This window comes from Acanthochromis polyacanthus, chromosome 11, assembly GCF_021347895.1.
Source record: "Acanthochromis polyacanthus isolate Apoly-LR-REF ecotype Palm Island chromosome 11, KAUST_Apoly_ChrSc, whole genome shotgun sequence".
NCBI lineage: Eukaryota > Metazoa > Chordata > Actinopteri > Pomacentridae > Acanthochromis > Acanthochromis polyacanthus.
The window spans coordinates 14,102,109-14,119,314 of NC_067123.1; the positions used below are offsets into that span (position 1 = coordinate 14,102,109).

General features: G+C 40.2%; 1 protein-coding gene across 1 annotated transcript in view; it reads left to right on the forward strand.

The window, feature by feature from the left end:
• The window catches only part of LOC110960248 (thrombospondin type-1 domain-containing protein 7A-like), a 157,162-nt gene that overhangs the window by 55,836 nt on the left and 84,120 nt on the right, over nucleotides 1-17,206 (forward strand). The window contains exon 4 of the mRNA XM_051955557.1: nucleotides 1,953-2,147. Coding sequence (XP_051811517.1) covers nucleotides 1,953-2,147 — 195 coding nt within the window. The remainder of the gene's footprint in view (nucleotides 1-1,952; nucleotides 2,148-17,206) is intronic.

Sequence of the window (17,206 nt, forward strand, 5' to 3'; positions counted from 1 at the left end):
GATGGATGTGGGCAGTCCAAGGAGAGAGAGTTTGTTGACCAGTATGTCCGGGATGATGAAATGAAAAGCTGAGCTGGACATGAATATTGAATGAATACATAGGGTTGGACATGAATATTCGAATATTCACATTTTTATTTTACTAGCCCAGAATTGCTATTCGGACCAGTCCTAGCAATACATCAAAACTATGACCATGCCTCTCTGTGCAAATGTAAACCTGATAGCCTTCCAAAATAGTGAAATATTCTTTTCATGCATAGCTATAGAGATAATGTAAATGTGTTCACTTGCATGATTCTCATGTAAGTCTGAACTATATAATTTATTAATTGAAGTGTTAAAAAAGCCTGCAAACACAGTTTGAACCAGACTGACACTGTATTGCGAAAAATTGCTTAGACTTTCTCTACTTTTTAAGAAATACAGTATGAATATATCCATTTTCAGTTGCTGCAATGTGGAAAAACTGTGCCTTGCACTCTATTTTCCAATGACGAATTGCCATGTACAGTACCGTTTTGCCGCCAGAGTCTGCATAGACACATTCAATTTGAAGTGAACATGTTTCTCTTCAGTGTAGCTGTCAGTTACCTGTTTCAAATAAGCTCACTCCTCTAATGACAATTCATAATCATGTCTGCATGGCCCAAATTTATGACCGTGTGGACTGTCTTCACTGCATTACTGAATTATGAACTATGATAGCATGCTTACTGCACAAGTGCCAGGAAAACAAATGGTGTTTCAAAAAAAATGCTTGTTCCGAGGATAAACTCTTTTATCCACACCTTTATAATCTATCATTAGGGTACAACGGTGCGAGAAGCCTCTTGGAATGCATTTTTAAAAAAGAATTATCATTACTATACTTTCTTCTTCGGACGAAAGAAAAGCCTTTTTGAAGCCCTAAACATACTCGAAAATGCATCAAAATTTGCACACACATCAGAACTGGCAAAATGTTTTATCTTTTATGGGAATTGCATGTATGTGGCAAAATGGCTCAATAGCACCCCTGCAATATTATAAAATAATTAAGCCCCTAAACCAGGTTACACCTACTTCTACAAGATTTGGTCGGCATATGTAACACATCAAGACGTACAAAAAAAAAAAACCAGCCTCTTGCACAATTACCCAAAACCCAACAGGAAGTCGGCCATTTTGAATCGTGTCACATTTTGGCCAATTTTGGGCCATTGTTGGACTTTTTCAAAAGCTCTAGACTTCCAGGGGTACCAGAGAGACCTCAGATTTTTTACAGGATATACACCAGGCATAGGTGATTAAAATGTATCACAATGCTCTGCAAAAGTCTGAGGACATGTAAATGTCAGCCCTTGGAATTTTGACATTTCACCATGAAACAGGAAATGCTGTTTAAGTAAACTGTACTTGCTTCAGTCTCCCTCAGACTTTACATGTGTGATCAGACTCAAGGCCTGATGACATCCGTAGACAAATAGACAATCAAAGTGATAGCGCCACCTGGTGGATGGGTCACCATGAAATAGGATGTGCTCTATAAAGAGATTGATCATTTTGTTGTTTTATGTTTAATTTGTACATGCATTTCAAAACCCAGTTGGAAGTTCTAAATTGCCCAGGAAGTTTTACTCACAGTGCTCAGCACACCTCAGGAAAAATCACTGATATGATGTTACGGCCCAGCCTGTAAGTAGCAGCTAAATCCTATAAAAAGTGAAACATTACAATCAATTAGAAACATTCACTGGAGCCCTAATGTTTTTTGTTTTGTTTTTTTGTCTGTGTTCAATATGAGGGACAATGCTTTTTTCTGCATAGCATCATACAAACTAACTAGTGTGGTAAGAATAAAACTGCATACACTGTCTACTGTCCACTTTTAAAGTCTGCAGTATATTATAGCTCTGATATGGGTGTCCTTTTGAAGTTGATGGTAATACCATGCGTTTGTGTCTACCCAGGTGAATACATGGAGAGGCAGCTCTGCCGTGATGCCATCCTTCCTATGCCTGCCATCTGTGAGGTGCCTTGCTCCAGGGATTGTGCCCTGAGCCCCTGGACCCCCTGGTCACTCTGTTCCCATACATGCTCTGGAAAAAACACAGAGGGAAAACAGACCAGAGCTCGTTCTATCCTTGCCTATAATGCAGGAGAAGGTAAGGAATCCTGTGTCCTGCACCACAAGAAGAAAGCAGCATCATCTTGGCGAAGATGGAGAGACATGATAAGTTGAGTTAGAAATTTTCATATGGACCATTGAATTGACTAGGAAATCAGTGGACAAGGTTGACCCTAATGCTGGACTCACACTACAAGAGTGTTCAGAACCTAACAAATTTTTAAACTGAGTTGCATTACACAGATAAGGTGAAACATCACTGATGTTCTTCTTGTCACTCTCAGAGATACACACACCACAACATTTAAAGATATATCACACATTACAGCATTTCACACTTAACAGAATATTTTTAAAATTATGCTGCCAAAGGGATCAGTCAGGGAGCAGAGCACCTCCTCTAGAGACCTCATTGAGAAGCAGATTGAAACTAAATGGAGACTGTGGTGCAACAACTTTCTGTAACATCAGCCGGGTTCTTTCTTCCTTAGTAAGAACTGCAGGTGAGATTTGAATTATTAGTTTTAATATCTAGATCTTGAAAGAGCCAATGGTAACCTTAAGGACTAGAACGTTTAGAGTTGCTTGTCAACAGTCTCCACTGCTTTTGGGGGTCATGCGATAATTGTAACCATCTGATTTTATAGTGCAAATGTCAAACATATTTGCTATCATCCAGGTTGTCTTAATAATCTGGACCCAACATCAATTCAGTAAACTGGCCTGAAACCCTTGTAGTGTGATCCCGGCTTACCCCAACAAAACTATCAATAAGGATCAGTATCTGCCTTCACAAACATACTTTGTGTTGGTCATATACCACAGTTGCACTATTACTGAAGTACATATTGCAACATCTCATTTGCATCTCCTACTTATAAACCACAACAAATTATTCTGTGTTCCTCCACAGCAACTGCTAAGGTTGTGGCATGGGTTACTGTGATGCAGGGTAAGAAGTTACTGGAAGAAAAACAAGCTTGCAGATCTCTTCCAAGACTGAATACTATTGTTTATGCCTCCACTGTCAAACTTTACTGTACAAATGTTCTTGCCTTTGAAAAATTTACATGGATTTTGTCTTTATTTCTGTTCAAGGTCCCTCTCTGCTGTCACTGGTCCGTCCAATTTTTGGTACATTAATGTGTGTTGTTCTAAGACTACAGCAAGGGATTTTTGCTGATATGCTGTAGTTTGCATATGTTTAAATAGCAAAATGGAATTGGGACTACATTGATATGATCTTGTCTAGTCAAACTGTTGTCCCAGCAAAATTCCTGTGCTTTTAGAATAGAAAAAAATCTTACACACTCGTAGTAGCTTTGAGTGTTCCTTAGCTTGAATAGTTTCAAACCCTAAAGTGAGCAGCACATATCTAAATTGCACCTGTGAGTAATTCTGTTCTAAATACAGCCCTCCGAGCTGCTAATCACAATGTCAGAACCAAACAATGCTCACCAAATCTTGTTGTGTGAAAAATAACTGGAAAATGCAAAGATGGTTAGTGTCTGGCGTGGCAGCAGATCCAAATGTCATCTTTTTCTTCCAATTCCTCACCATCATTTTAACAGCTCTTGTCTGATGACTTCTGGAACACATTGCGTAGCATGCTATCTTTGGCATATTAACAACAACTCATCATCCATGCAGGAAGAGGGAGACAAAAATAATGTGATCAGATTTTCTTTCTCCACCATCCATGCTGGAATAAGGCGACATAAATAACTAATATCTGTGAGAATGGATGCTCCTGTTCCATCATTCGTGCTTGGCTTGGATTCCCATGCTGTAACACGAGACAGACTGCAGCATATTTGTTACTCCACCAAGGAATGTGGCGGAGTTATGTGAGGAACAGAGTATGTTTTTCTGTTACTTTTCTTTCTGTGCACAATATTACTCAAAAACAGAATAATGGATTTGGACCAAATTTTCAGGCAAGGTCAGAAATGACACAAAGACCACCTGATTAGATTTTGGCAGTGATACGGCTTATAGTCTGGATCCACAGATTTGTTAAAGATTTCTGTATCATTGCAAAATAGCGGCACGGTGTCACTGTAACTATGACAACAAATGAATCCTACATCTGATGTGTGCTGATAATTACATGATTGCGATTCCACCACAAATCCACCATTGCGGACTTACATGTTGAAAATCATACAATGACCGAGTAGCCTGGGCAGAATTCTAAGCTCTCTGAGTACTTTTTTTGTTTGCCTTTGTAGCATTTTGGTGGGAAACAGTACTACAATATCTCACCTATGACAAGCTGCAGATGATGAGCAACAGCACATGGAACAAGAAAGATTGATGTGGTATGTGTTGAATGAGGTATCAAGTCACATACGTAGACCTCTCCCTGCCACCAGCAAAAGAAAATCACAGTAACACAGAAAACAGTACAGTAAAGAAATGCAAGAACTGTTTATAGTGCATCTTGTTATGATTTAATCTTTCAGCAGAATACAATTTGCATCCAGATTCACATCCCTTCTTCTTGTTAAATTGGCCATGAAGAATTAATTGCAGTGATGTACTGCAAATGAAATGAAACTGAATGACTTGACCTTTCCAATGATGCTGGCTGCTTCTGTGTAACAAGATGTCAATGAGACATCACCGGTTACTCTTGTTTGAACTGTTCATAATTCAAACAAAAGTTGTATTCACGGAACTAATATCACAAGAAAGAACAGAACCTGTGATGCGGTGTGGAGTGTCAGCCTGTTACAGTAGCTCCTGTTCAGTGTCAGTGATTACTTAATTTTATTTATTTATAGTTACTTGTCTGTCTTCAAACTTTTAGGACTTTCCTATTATTAAGAGTACTCATGCGGACTTCCGCATCCGGTATGCCCGAGTAAAGACGTATGTTCCGCGAGCTCCGACCAATGTATATATTTAATAGCCTGCTTTAACCATAAAGCTCCACTCACAAAAGCGAAGTTTAACAAGGAAAGATTACGACAATGAGTTCCACCCAAAGGACGAACAGAAAAGACTCTAAAATGGGCAAAGGCGATGACGCGAAGGCTACTCAAAAGCAGCTAACGCTAGATGCTAGCTTAGCTCAGAACGACACCGGTAGCAGTGAAATACTAATGCTAACGGAGCTCCGCAAATTCCGAGAAGAATCTGGAAACGCACAACGTGATATTATAGACTCTCAGACACGTATGGAGGCTTCGATTGGAGAAATTAAAAGAAGACTTGACATACTGGAGGACAGACTGACCACTGCCGAAAACAGAGTGAGTAAAACCAAACATCGGGGCATACGGCAGGAAAGAGGGCTTGCTTACTTGCTCAGAAGAGATGCTATGCTTATGGCTAAACAAGATGATTTGGAAAATAGGATGCGCAGAAATAACATCACAATCTGTGGCATAGAAGAGGATGTGGAAGGAAGAGAGGTGATTCTGTTTGTCACTGAGTTTCTCAAATCAACTCTGAAGTTGCCTGAAGATCTAGACATTCGTATTGAGAGAGCCCACAGAGCAGCTATGCCCAAGTCAAAAATAACAGCACCGCTGAGATCCATGATAGTTCGTTTTTTTGGACTTTAACGTTAAACAAGTGGTGCTGCAACAGGCATGGAAGCAGTGGGATTTGGAGTTCTGAGGGAAGAGAGTTTATTTCGACCAGGACTACTCCCCTGATGTTCAAAGAAGAAGGAAGCAAGTGCGTGAAGTGATTAAAAAACTTAAGGAGTGCAACATCAAAGCTCAGTCACTATACCCAGCCCAACTTAAAATATTCCTGAGCACAGGTGTCAAAATCTTCCCCTCTCTTGTGGAGGCCCAATCTACTCTCAGGGACCTGGGAGCGAATGTTACGGTGGATGAGCGAGATATTTTGGAGAAAGAGCTGCTGCATGCAAAATGGCAAACCCAGGGCAGATGGAAGAAAGATGGACAAATGCTGACCCCTAAGGAAATTAGAGCCATCATAAATATGGAGGAGCAAAATGAGGAGGGCTGAAAGACAAAGCCAGATCACCTACTTCCTATTTGGTCAATATGACAAGAGTGGAGTATATCTTACATGAGTCACAAAAGCATGCAGGCATAATAGTATTACGAGTTTTCAGAACCCATTGGCCCAGAAGCTAGATGGAGATAGTGTTCCTTTACTTTTACAACTGGGCATTTGAAGTAGCAGAGGGTGGAGACTATGTGGACTGCTGCTCACACATTTTGTGTACCTTTTCCAGGGAACAAAGTTTCCCTGCCCATTTTACATCGAGAGTGTGTTGCCTATCGTGGGTTCATCGGTTTTTACTGTCAGGAGGGCAACACATTGTATTGGAAGTTTGTGTATGTTCATGTTGTTTATGTTTTTGTTTTCTCGGCAAACTGTTAACCCTCTCTCTATTTAACCATGACAACTTTGAGTATTATTAGTTACAACATAAATGGTTTAAACCATGTTTTAAAGAGGAAGAAAATTTTGACTCAATTATAAAGATTAAAATGTTCAACTGGGCTACTGCAGGAGACTCATCTAAATGAAGAAGAACACGCTAAGTTAAAAAGAGAATGGGTGGGACAAGTATTGCACAGGTGGGCTGGTCTGGTCCAAAAAGTCCCGGGCCGAATTTGACTCCCAATCCGGCCCTGAATACATTAAGATGGGACAGCTTTTCCACACTGCCAGCTTTATCACTTATTTGTGATTTTTTGCCATAACCGTGGTTTTGCACAATTCCTTTAACCCTCTATGGCCCACAGTTGGAAAACTGCAACATTTTTTAAGGCTGTCTAGCTGTACCTCTTTCTTCCTGAATGTAGACAAACACTACATATCCCAGCACCCCATGCTCTGAACTGCAAAACCGCAACATTTTTGGCAGGAAAATATTAATACTATAAGATATACCACATTCCAAGTTCAAACAACATGTCTTCCACTGACCCCCCAGCTCTCTCGAGGAACAATTTCAACAATTTTCCAAGTAAGTATTTGGACTTGTGGTATTTTTTTCTTCATCCTAAAGATGCTTAGTGATAGACAACTCAAATAATTAGTTTAAAAAGTATAATACATGTGATTTTTAGGGATTTCCTTCAATGGTTCAAAAATTCAACACTGGGTCTTAAAGGGGAACTTCGTTTTTTTTTCAACCTGGGGTTTGTTTTCATATGTCATTTCATACATGTGAGTGATGGAGAAATGAATTTTTGACATAGCTCCAGTATTTAGCCAGGCAGGCAGCTTCGCAGCTCAGCTAGCGAAAAGTATGGGGCAACTTGCCCCCCCCGCGTCAAAGTCCGCCCTAACGTGCTTTTTTTCCCACACTTGACCGGCTCGGATAGTCTCAACGAGTGTCCCACAACATACTAGAGATGAGAAGTGAACGAAAACCTTCACATTACTTGGCGATCGCTATTTGTTGTGGTCTGTATCCAAATCTCGGGACGCTAGAAAGCAAATCTCATTCCGAAATCGCGCGATAGCTCGCGCCAAAACACCGGTGGAGGAAACAGCTGTTTGCCTCCACCGGGGTTTTGGCGCGATTGCAGAGGTATCGGTTGATAGTGTTATGGAAGGACAAACTCCAACAGGGCCATCCAACTACGCAAACTACTGTATGAAGCTTTGCTAAGCCTTATATAGAAAGGATTTCTTTCTTGGAATCAGAACACTGGAAGCAACAAGGACGTACATCTAGACAACATTTCATTGTCTATGGAAGAGCTGTGTGAGAATGTGAGACAACAAACACTTCAAGAAACATTGAACCATCTATCATATACACATTTAGTTGGCCATTTTGGAGAGTATCTTGATCACCTGCAGAACCACAGTGGAAAGTTCCCATCTTATCAGCTGTCTTGCATGGATAACCCTTATGGTGACCCTTAATACTTCCTTGTAAAGGTCAAAGCCCAACCACAGAGGTGGTAAGGATGTTAAAAGTTGTAAGGACACATTTTCCCTTGCTCTATGTCACAATAAAGATGTATTACATAAAAGATGAATGTGTTACAGTCTACTAGAAGGATAATGACAAAAATAGTGTTAAACACTCTGCTTAAATTTAGATTTCTCAGTTAAAATGTGTAGATAAAAACATTCCTTTAAATTCTTTGTATCACAGCATATCAATAAGAAACTCATTATAGTTTTCAATGATTTTGAATGTCTTTTATGAGTGTAGTTAGTATTTAAATCAATGTATATGCTTGCATTTACCATATCGGAGGCTCGAAAATTGTATTGACGTACCTATTAAAAACCCATGGATATCTCACATAAAGCTGCCACTTGTGCTTGTCTATCATACAGGATTAATTACTAGGGATATTGTCCTTAACAAAAATGCCCCCCAAAGTGGTACCGATGACCCCAATTTTAGCCACTTGGCTCTTGGACTAGTATGAGAATCAACCTGCATCACTAGTGGGTGACCCATACACAGAGGCAATAGTCCCCAACGCATAGGCTGTTTATGCTGCTCCCTGATAAAAAAATATATGCTTCTGGTGGTACCTGTTCAGAAACAGAAACAATGTTACTGTATTTTATTCATATCGCAGTACATAAAATAATAGCAGTAGAAAAAAAGAAAAGTGCGGAATACACTACTTTTAAATTCATTATCTAATTTTTGTATAATAATGTGAATAATCATATTAAATTGTAATCGTTCCCAAACACTAATATCCATACACAACCGGTCAAAAGTTGTAAAACACCCCAATTTTTCCATTTTTTAAATTGGAAATTATGCGTGTCTCAGTGTACCCTGAAATGAATATATAAACAAATGAAGTTAAAAAAAATATCAATTTAGAAATCAAAATGTATTCTAAAATTTTGACGCATCGAAATAGCCACCTTCAGATATAACAGTTGAACAGACTTGTGGCATTCTTTCAACAATGGACATCAAATTTTCTTTGGAAAGTTCTTCCCAACTCTGTTACAGAGGATCACATAAATGTGTGGCATCTGTAAGTTGCTTTACTTTCACTCTTCTGTCCAGTTCATCCCTAATCAGTTTGATGGGGTTTAAGTTTGGAGACTGTGCTGGCCACTGCCTGTTTTCAAGCTTACTATCTTGTTTTTTTTTTCCTCAGGTAGTTTTGGCATAGCTTGGACTTATATTTTGTGTCATTATCTTGCTGTAGGATGAACCCCTGACCAACTAGGCGCAGCCCAGAGGGTACTGCATATTGCTGCAGAAAGCTGTGGTAGCCGTTTTGTTTCAGGGTACCTCTCATTCTGTAACAGTCACCGACCATGGATCCAGCAAAACAGCCCCAGATCATCACACCTCCTCTTTCATGTTTGAAAGATGACATCACACTCTGAGGAACCGTCCTTTCGCCTATGACAAACAAAAATTCTGCTTGATGAACCAAAGATTTCAAATTTTGATTCTTCCAGTCTTCGGTAGTTCATTGGCAGTGTTTCATGACCCAGGGAAACCACTTTTTTCTTATTCTGACATCTTAGCAATGGCATTTTTGCTGCAACTTGATCTGTCAAACCTGCAACTCCAAGTCTTCTCTTCACAGTTGAAACTGAGGCTTGCCTACTACAGCCACTATTAAGCTGTGCTTGAAGCTGTTGTCCTGTGAGTCGCCTATCACACAAGCTGTTGACTCAGAAACTTGTCTTCTGATTCTGTTGTGGCTTTAGGTCTTCCATAACTCTTCCTGTCAGAGATTACTCCAGGTTCTGAGTGCCATTTTGATGGTGAAGAAAAGTGTACTCGTGGATATCTTTATTTTCTTCACAGTTTCTCTGTAGGAAAGACCTGTATTTCAAGTGTTATGATGGTCTGTCTCTCTTCTATTGTTAATTACCTTTTCCTCTCTGTTTTTATAGCGACTCACCACTTTCTGCAGTACAGTATTCTTCAAACAATGCTCTAGAGGATAGTGCTCCAGCACTACTTTTATGCAGACAGAGGGGGTTGTAATTCATCAAGAAAAGTTGAGACACTTGTAGAATTTGGTTGCACCAACTTTCAAGGCTTGATCAACCTTCATTGCTGCAGAACAGGTTAAAGTTGAACCATTTCTTGTTTCCTGGAAAAGACCTTTTTGCATAATTCTGAAATGCACGTTATTTTTCAGTTTTGGGTAACTTTACCTTTAATTCAATTTCTGGAAGTTTCCATTTACCTTGGCCCCATTTAAAGCTGTTCATTGGACTTGAGCTACTTGAATTTCAATAAAAAATTGGAAAAACTGGTGCTACTTTTAGACGAAATGAAGTAAACCTTTAGAAATGAAGACTTTCTGACAGTATCACAGCATTGTTGAATACAAATAGATGTGAAAGCAGCTCAGACAATTTCATTTGTGTACTTCCAAAAACACAAAATTGGAGTGAGAAAGTAATTGCATCAAGGCTAGAAGTACTGGCAAACGGATGCACAGAACGATTTCTTGATGAACAGCAGCGCATCCATTCACTTGGTGCTTCTGTGAAGCATGTTCTGTAACTTCACTTTGTCTGAAAACATACAGGGTGACCCAAAAGTTTGGAAACAAAGGTTAACTGCAGTGTCTATTTGAGTTGGGGGTGCATGAATTCACCCTTAATTTACCTATTTTTGTTATAGCATAATAAAATAATTTAAAAGCATAGTATTTGCCGAGTGCAATAACTCGGAAGAAAATTAATAGAACCATAAGGTACAGGTATGCTGGAGCATAACTTCAAAATGCAGGCCATCAGTGTCAGATTTCAAAACGCTTGATGGTAAAGTATCTGACAGTTTTAATTTTTTTAAACATCCAAAAGTACTATGAGACAACATTTACTGGCCAGTTTGAGGAACCTTCATAAGCATGAATGAAGATACATTCCAGAAGATACCAATGTAACCAGTTGGTGGAAACGTTCACAACTTTGTATAAGAAACAAAGATGAACATGTCGAAATATGTTTGTTTTACACTAATCTGTTACTCTTCTGAATATATCTGTTTTACTGATTTATTGAAATAACATTATATTATTTGGATTATAGACTTTTCATTTGTTTCCAAATTTTTGGGTCACCCTGTATTTGGCATACTGGTGCAGACAATACTGATATTCTTCTGTTGTGGTGAGAATTCTGGGTCAGAATGACCAGAAAAGCATGGAGACTACTGCAAAATGAGGCACATTTTATGTAGTGGAACATACTAAATCTATTACTTACGTACTATAATGGTAGAGTGGGCAATAAAATCCAACCGATAATCTTCTTGTTGTAGCACTGACATTGTGAAAGGAAATGATGAATACGTACTACGTTTCCAAGAAACATCTCCCATGCCATGACGAGTGCAGCTCGTCTCTGACAGAAGATGGTGTTGAGTAAATAAGCCTTGACAAATGATATGTGAAAACAAGGATGGTGATATACAGCAGACTGCTAAAGAACTGGAAAAGTAACAGCACATTTTCAGCCATTTGAGCTGAGCATATTTCAGGACATGTTGAGTTCAATTGGTAGCCCTGAAATATTTACCAATTAACTATTTAATTAACTTATGTACCAATAACGGTGTGACCTTCTGTGTGTTAATGAGCTCCAGGCCTGATAAATGAGCACCCTGATGGAATCCAATAATATCTTTTATAAATTACCCAGTGCAAGAAATGACCCCTGTGAGGCCAAGCAAATATTCTGTTTGATTTGCTTTCTCGTGTCCAGTTTAACCTCTTAAGCCCTGGCCATATTTTCAGAAAAAAATGCCTAAAAAGACATACTCAAAGTAAATGAAGAATTACTCCACTATAAAAAAGTTCATATGCATGTTCTTGGTGTCCTTGGACATCTAGGGACTTCAGACATTGTATTCCTGGTGTAAATAATGTTGTGTCTGTCACTATGCCTGAGTAAATTGTAATAAACCAGAGGAGAAAAGTGAAATTTCTATCCTCGCCCGATTTCCCCCCTATTTGACAGAGGATAACACTATGATTGTTGGCATAGTTGGCGTGGATTTCACTCCATCAAGATTTAAAATCATCTGTAAATACTAACGTTTGCACTAAAATGCACATCCGAGCTTATTTTGTGACCATTAGAATATAAACTTTGATCAACAATTGAAAGTAAACACCGTTGTCCTGTTTTACTACTTTTTTTACTGCGTGTATTACTTCCGGGATTTCTTCGGCCCACCCATGGGCCGACCCGGCTTAAAAGGTTAAAAGGTCCATACATGAGCAAATAAACCTCTCTAAAAGTGTGTGTGTGTGGTGTCACACCATAAGATGCTAAATTCATTAAAATCTCCCGAGGATTAAATATTGATTTTGGACTTTGCCTTTGAAATAATGCAATAGTTTTTAATGTCTTTTTCAAATGACTTGCCCTCCAAAACATAAAAAGTTAACATGGGGATAACATAGACTCACAGATCGCTCTACAAAAACTAGTTCCAGTGAATACTGTACAGGTGTTTTGTAGACACAGATTGTTCAGTTCTGTTCTTCTTTTTATCGTTATTATTATTATTAGTGGTAGTCTATATTTGCAATCATTTCACTAAAGCATCCACTGTGACTTTATACTGATCAGAACAGATTATTTCGACAACAGATAAGTTCCATCCTCACAGAAATGCCATTTTTGTATTTCTGTGAGAATTTCGGTGAGCCTTTTTTGCAGCTTTTATTGCATTTAAGAAGCAAAACCTGTTATGCTGTCCTTCCCTAGCTCTGCTTAGAGGCTGCCTTTTCTTAGAATACAATAGCTTTATTCATCCCCGAAGGGAAATTCAATTGTCTGGGGTCTCGTCTGTTTACTTTTGAATTAAATAATCTAATTACTGATGGTAGGAAAGATTTCCTGAATCTTTAAATCTCACACAAGTGTATCTGGTTTTTGATCTGCAACCCCTCTCTTACTCCAGCAATCATGCCCGTATTGCCTGTGTAATTAGTCTGTTGAAAAGTCCTGCAAGAGAGTGGGGAGCTGCAGTGTGGGAGAGTAGGTTGGCGGTTTTTAACTCTTAAGTGGTTGTCACCAGTGGGATGAGGAAGGTGAAAAATGAGTGGGGGAGCTGGACCAAGTAAAAGGGCAAAAGCATACCACTTCCATACTGAATGGGAGGTGGACTTTTTTTTTCACTTCATCATTTTCAAAGTTTGTTTGCCTCATCTGCCAGTCTGTCACTGCTATACCGAAAAAGGGAAATGTGGACTGTTCATAAAAACTACGCCACTGACTTCCCTCCGAAAAGCAAGCTGAGAAGGAGAAAGGTGAAGGAATTAATATCCCAGTTGTCCGGACAGCAGTCATTTTTCTCACAGCTAACTTCAAAAGCAAAGGTGGCCACCGAAGCTTTGTTCTGAGTGAGTCACTTAATCATTAATTCAATTCAATTCAATTCAATTTTATTTATATAGCGTCAATTACAGTCAAATCGTCTCAAGACGCTTTACAGAACCCATATGCCTGACATTAAGAACAAGAAATCCTTCCAAAATCCTGAGATGGTAAAAGAGGCATTTGTTGAAGCAGCTGACTCATTGTTCTAAGACTTTAAAAACAAAGCAGAAATGCCATCTTCAATCAGAGGTCTCCAGCTATCAAGAACTACAGTTACACGACACAGTGAAGCCATGGCCAAGGATTTGACTAAGCCACTTGGAAGGACATCACAGATTGCGAGTGTTTCTCTCTGCAACTGGATGAGTCTACAGACATGAGTGACACAGCCCAGTTGTGCATTTTATTCGGATGGTGCTTACTGATATGAGCACAAAAGAGGAGCTGTTTACAATCCTGCCCATGAAAGAACACATGCGAGGAGAAGACATATTTCAGTCCTTTAAAAACTTTATTGAGAAAACCCAGTTCCCAGTGTACAAAATGGTGTCCATCACCATGGATAGAGTGCCCGCGATGGTTGGCCTCTCGAATGGGTTTATTGCCAAGTGCAGGGAGGACAGTGCTTTCCCAGACTTCCTTAATTACCACTACATAATACAACAACAAGCATGCGCAAAAATGCTCAACAAGAATGAAATAATGGATGTGGCAACGAAGATCGCCTGCTCTATTCGCGCCAGATCTCTTCAAAGACCGCTATTCCGTGCACATCTAGATAACGCTGACAATGACCACTCTGAGTTATTGTTGCACACTGATCTCAGATGGCTTAGTCAAGGGAACTTCCTGCAAATATTTCAAGACCTCTGTCTGGATATTAAGATTTTTTCCGTGAAGCTAAACATGCTTCACAGAAGAATGAGAAGAAGAGGAGCAGCAACTCCAATATTGAAAGCTGCAATACAGTGAACCCTCGCTATAACGCGGTTCACCTTTCACGGCTTCGCTGTTTCACGGATTTTTTTAGTGCAGTTTTTTAATGCTTTTTTTAAACAGTTCATTGTGTTCTGCATCCTGATTGGCTAAGGGACTGACCAACGTGAACAGTCTCCGCGCCTCGTCTCCTCTGCCATACAGGCCAGCGCTGCCTGCTGTGGAGCGCTGGATCATTTCTCTCCTTGGTCTCCATGTAGTGAGACACCCTGAAAGACGGAGCCGACGGAGCAGCCTTTTATTCTTTTCGCCCGCCGTCTCTGGCCACCGCAGCCACGCTCCCCAGGAGAAGAGCGCGTGCGCGAGCCTTCCCCACCCCCGACTGCTCCAATTGATTCAGCCGGCCCGCTCTCTGAGGCAAGAGTACCGCCGCGGCGTCCACCTGGCTGCAGCTGCAGCGCTCCCCTAAGTGCAGTATTGTATAATAACTGTAAAAAATAAAGCTGACTACTTCACGGATTTCACCTATTGCGGGTTCTTTTTGGAATGTAACCCCCGCGATGAATGAGGGTTCACTGTATAATCAAATAAATGACGACCAGTGGCTGCTAGACTTGGCATTTATAACCGATCTGACCAACATGTTGAATGACCTTAATCTAGAGCTGCAAGGAAAAGACAAAACTGTGATCAATATGATAAGCTCAGTTAATGCTTTCAAACGAAAAATGCAACATCTCTCTTCAAAGCTCCAGCACCATGATTTGGCAAACTTCCACAATCTCACTTCAGAATTGGAGACGCAAAGGAAGTCATGTGTGCAGCTTGACACTGTACACTACACAAAACAGATTGACAATTGTCTGTCAGAGTTTGATGATTTCAAGACTCTGCTTTACTCAAGCCTATCGCTATATTCATGTGTTACCCTTTTCAGGAAGATGCTGAGGTTGTTTCACTCGTGTCAAAAATTGCAACACTGTTTCACCTGAACTCTTCTGGAGTGGAAGATGGGATTTTGACACTGCAAGCCGACACTGAGCTGAAGTCCAGAGCTCATGGACAGCTCTGGAACTTACACAAGAAAAGTACCCCAACATGAGGAAATGTGCAACCTCCTTGGCTCCATTGTTTGGCTCCACATATTTATATGAGTCAGCCTTTTCCCATATGAAGATCATTAAGTCCAAGTACTGTTCCACCATAACGGATGATCATTTGAAAGTTTGCTTGAGGCTGGCTGTCAGCAGCTGCTGTCTGGATTATGCTTCCCTGGCTAATTCCATTCAGTGCAAGTCATCAGAATAAGGTAATGACAAAAAAATGTACAGAGTTGTATTGAGCAATATGGATTCACATAGTAATGCAAGGTATACCAACATATATGGTTCATATAAAGAGTTCTCAATATATTTATGAAGAAATATATGTTTCGTAATTTTATAGTAGGTAGATCATTTTGGCTTGGTCATTTTCTAAGTAACTCAAAAAGTGTGTGCACCCCTGCTCTAGGGCATGCTCTACAAAGTTCCTACAAGCTATTCTGAAGAAAGAGTTAGTCACTACGGGCAACATTTCCAGCCTGGATCAACTCATCTCTAACCATTCAGTAGAAAAACCATCTACGGGAACCCATGCAAACTGGATGACCCCAAGGACCACTGCAGAGCCATAGCTGGGCCATTTTATCACCACCCACCCTTAACCGGGTGGACCTGCCACCCAGTAACTTCCTGGATGCTAAGAGTCTTCTATGAGAAGTCCTCTGTCATAGATTCTGGTGGCCCATCATGGATAATGAGACCTGAGCACTGTCTGCTCCGTCTGTGTATTTTGTTCTGCCTTGGCTTCCATAGCCAAGGTGGTCGTCGGAGGGGCCGTAGGCGCGGATTGGCAGCCACGCTTCTGTCAGTCTGCCCCAGGGCAGCTGTGGCTACAAATGTAGCTTACCACCACCAGAGTGAGAATGTGTGAGTGAATGAATAATGGATCCATTGTGAAGCACTTTGAGTGCCTTGAAAAGCGCTATATAAATCTAATCCATTATTATATTATTATTATTATTATTATATTGTGAGTTGAACAACCATGAATTAACTGCCTCTATATGCTGGAAGATCCAGACCCTGCATTGACCGCCCTAGTAGAAAGCCAAAGAAAACTTTATTGACAGACTCCTAGCAGATTCCAACTGTGCCCCTGTCCTCACTACTGAAGCCCTAAACGGGTTACACCTAGCTCAGGTGTCCCCATTTTCCTGATCCTAAGCAGCAACCACCAGGAGTCAATCATCTTCCAACTCAATGACCACTCCAACAACTCCCTGGTCCTTGGATAGCAATGGCTTCAGAAACATAACCCACACATTGACCGGTCCCAAGAAAAGGTAATCTCCTGGAGTACCAATTGTCATGCATGTTGTTTCCATTCTGCCCTGACCCCCAGCAGCTCCTGTTGTAGTGAGTTCTGGCCCAGTTAAATTGTTAAAATAATTATTATTTGTAAATAAACCTGTTTAAATTGTGATCTGCTTGCTCTGTGTGTCTCTCATTTTGAGTTCACCACTCCTCCTGTACTGTGACCAGTCAACAATATAACTTCTCCAAACCCAAACAGATGGACATAGAGACTTATTTTCAGGATTCCCTTGCTGCTGGTATTATTTGTCCCTCTTCCTCACCTGTCGGTGCTGGATTCTCCTTTGTGGACAAGAAGGATAGATCGCTGTGCCCCTGCTTTGACTTCCGAGGACTCAACAACATCACCATGAAAAACAAGTATCCGCTTCTGTTGATCAGTTCTGTCTTCACTCCTCTGCAAGGCGCAACCATCTTTACAAAACTGAACTTCCACAATGCTTATCAC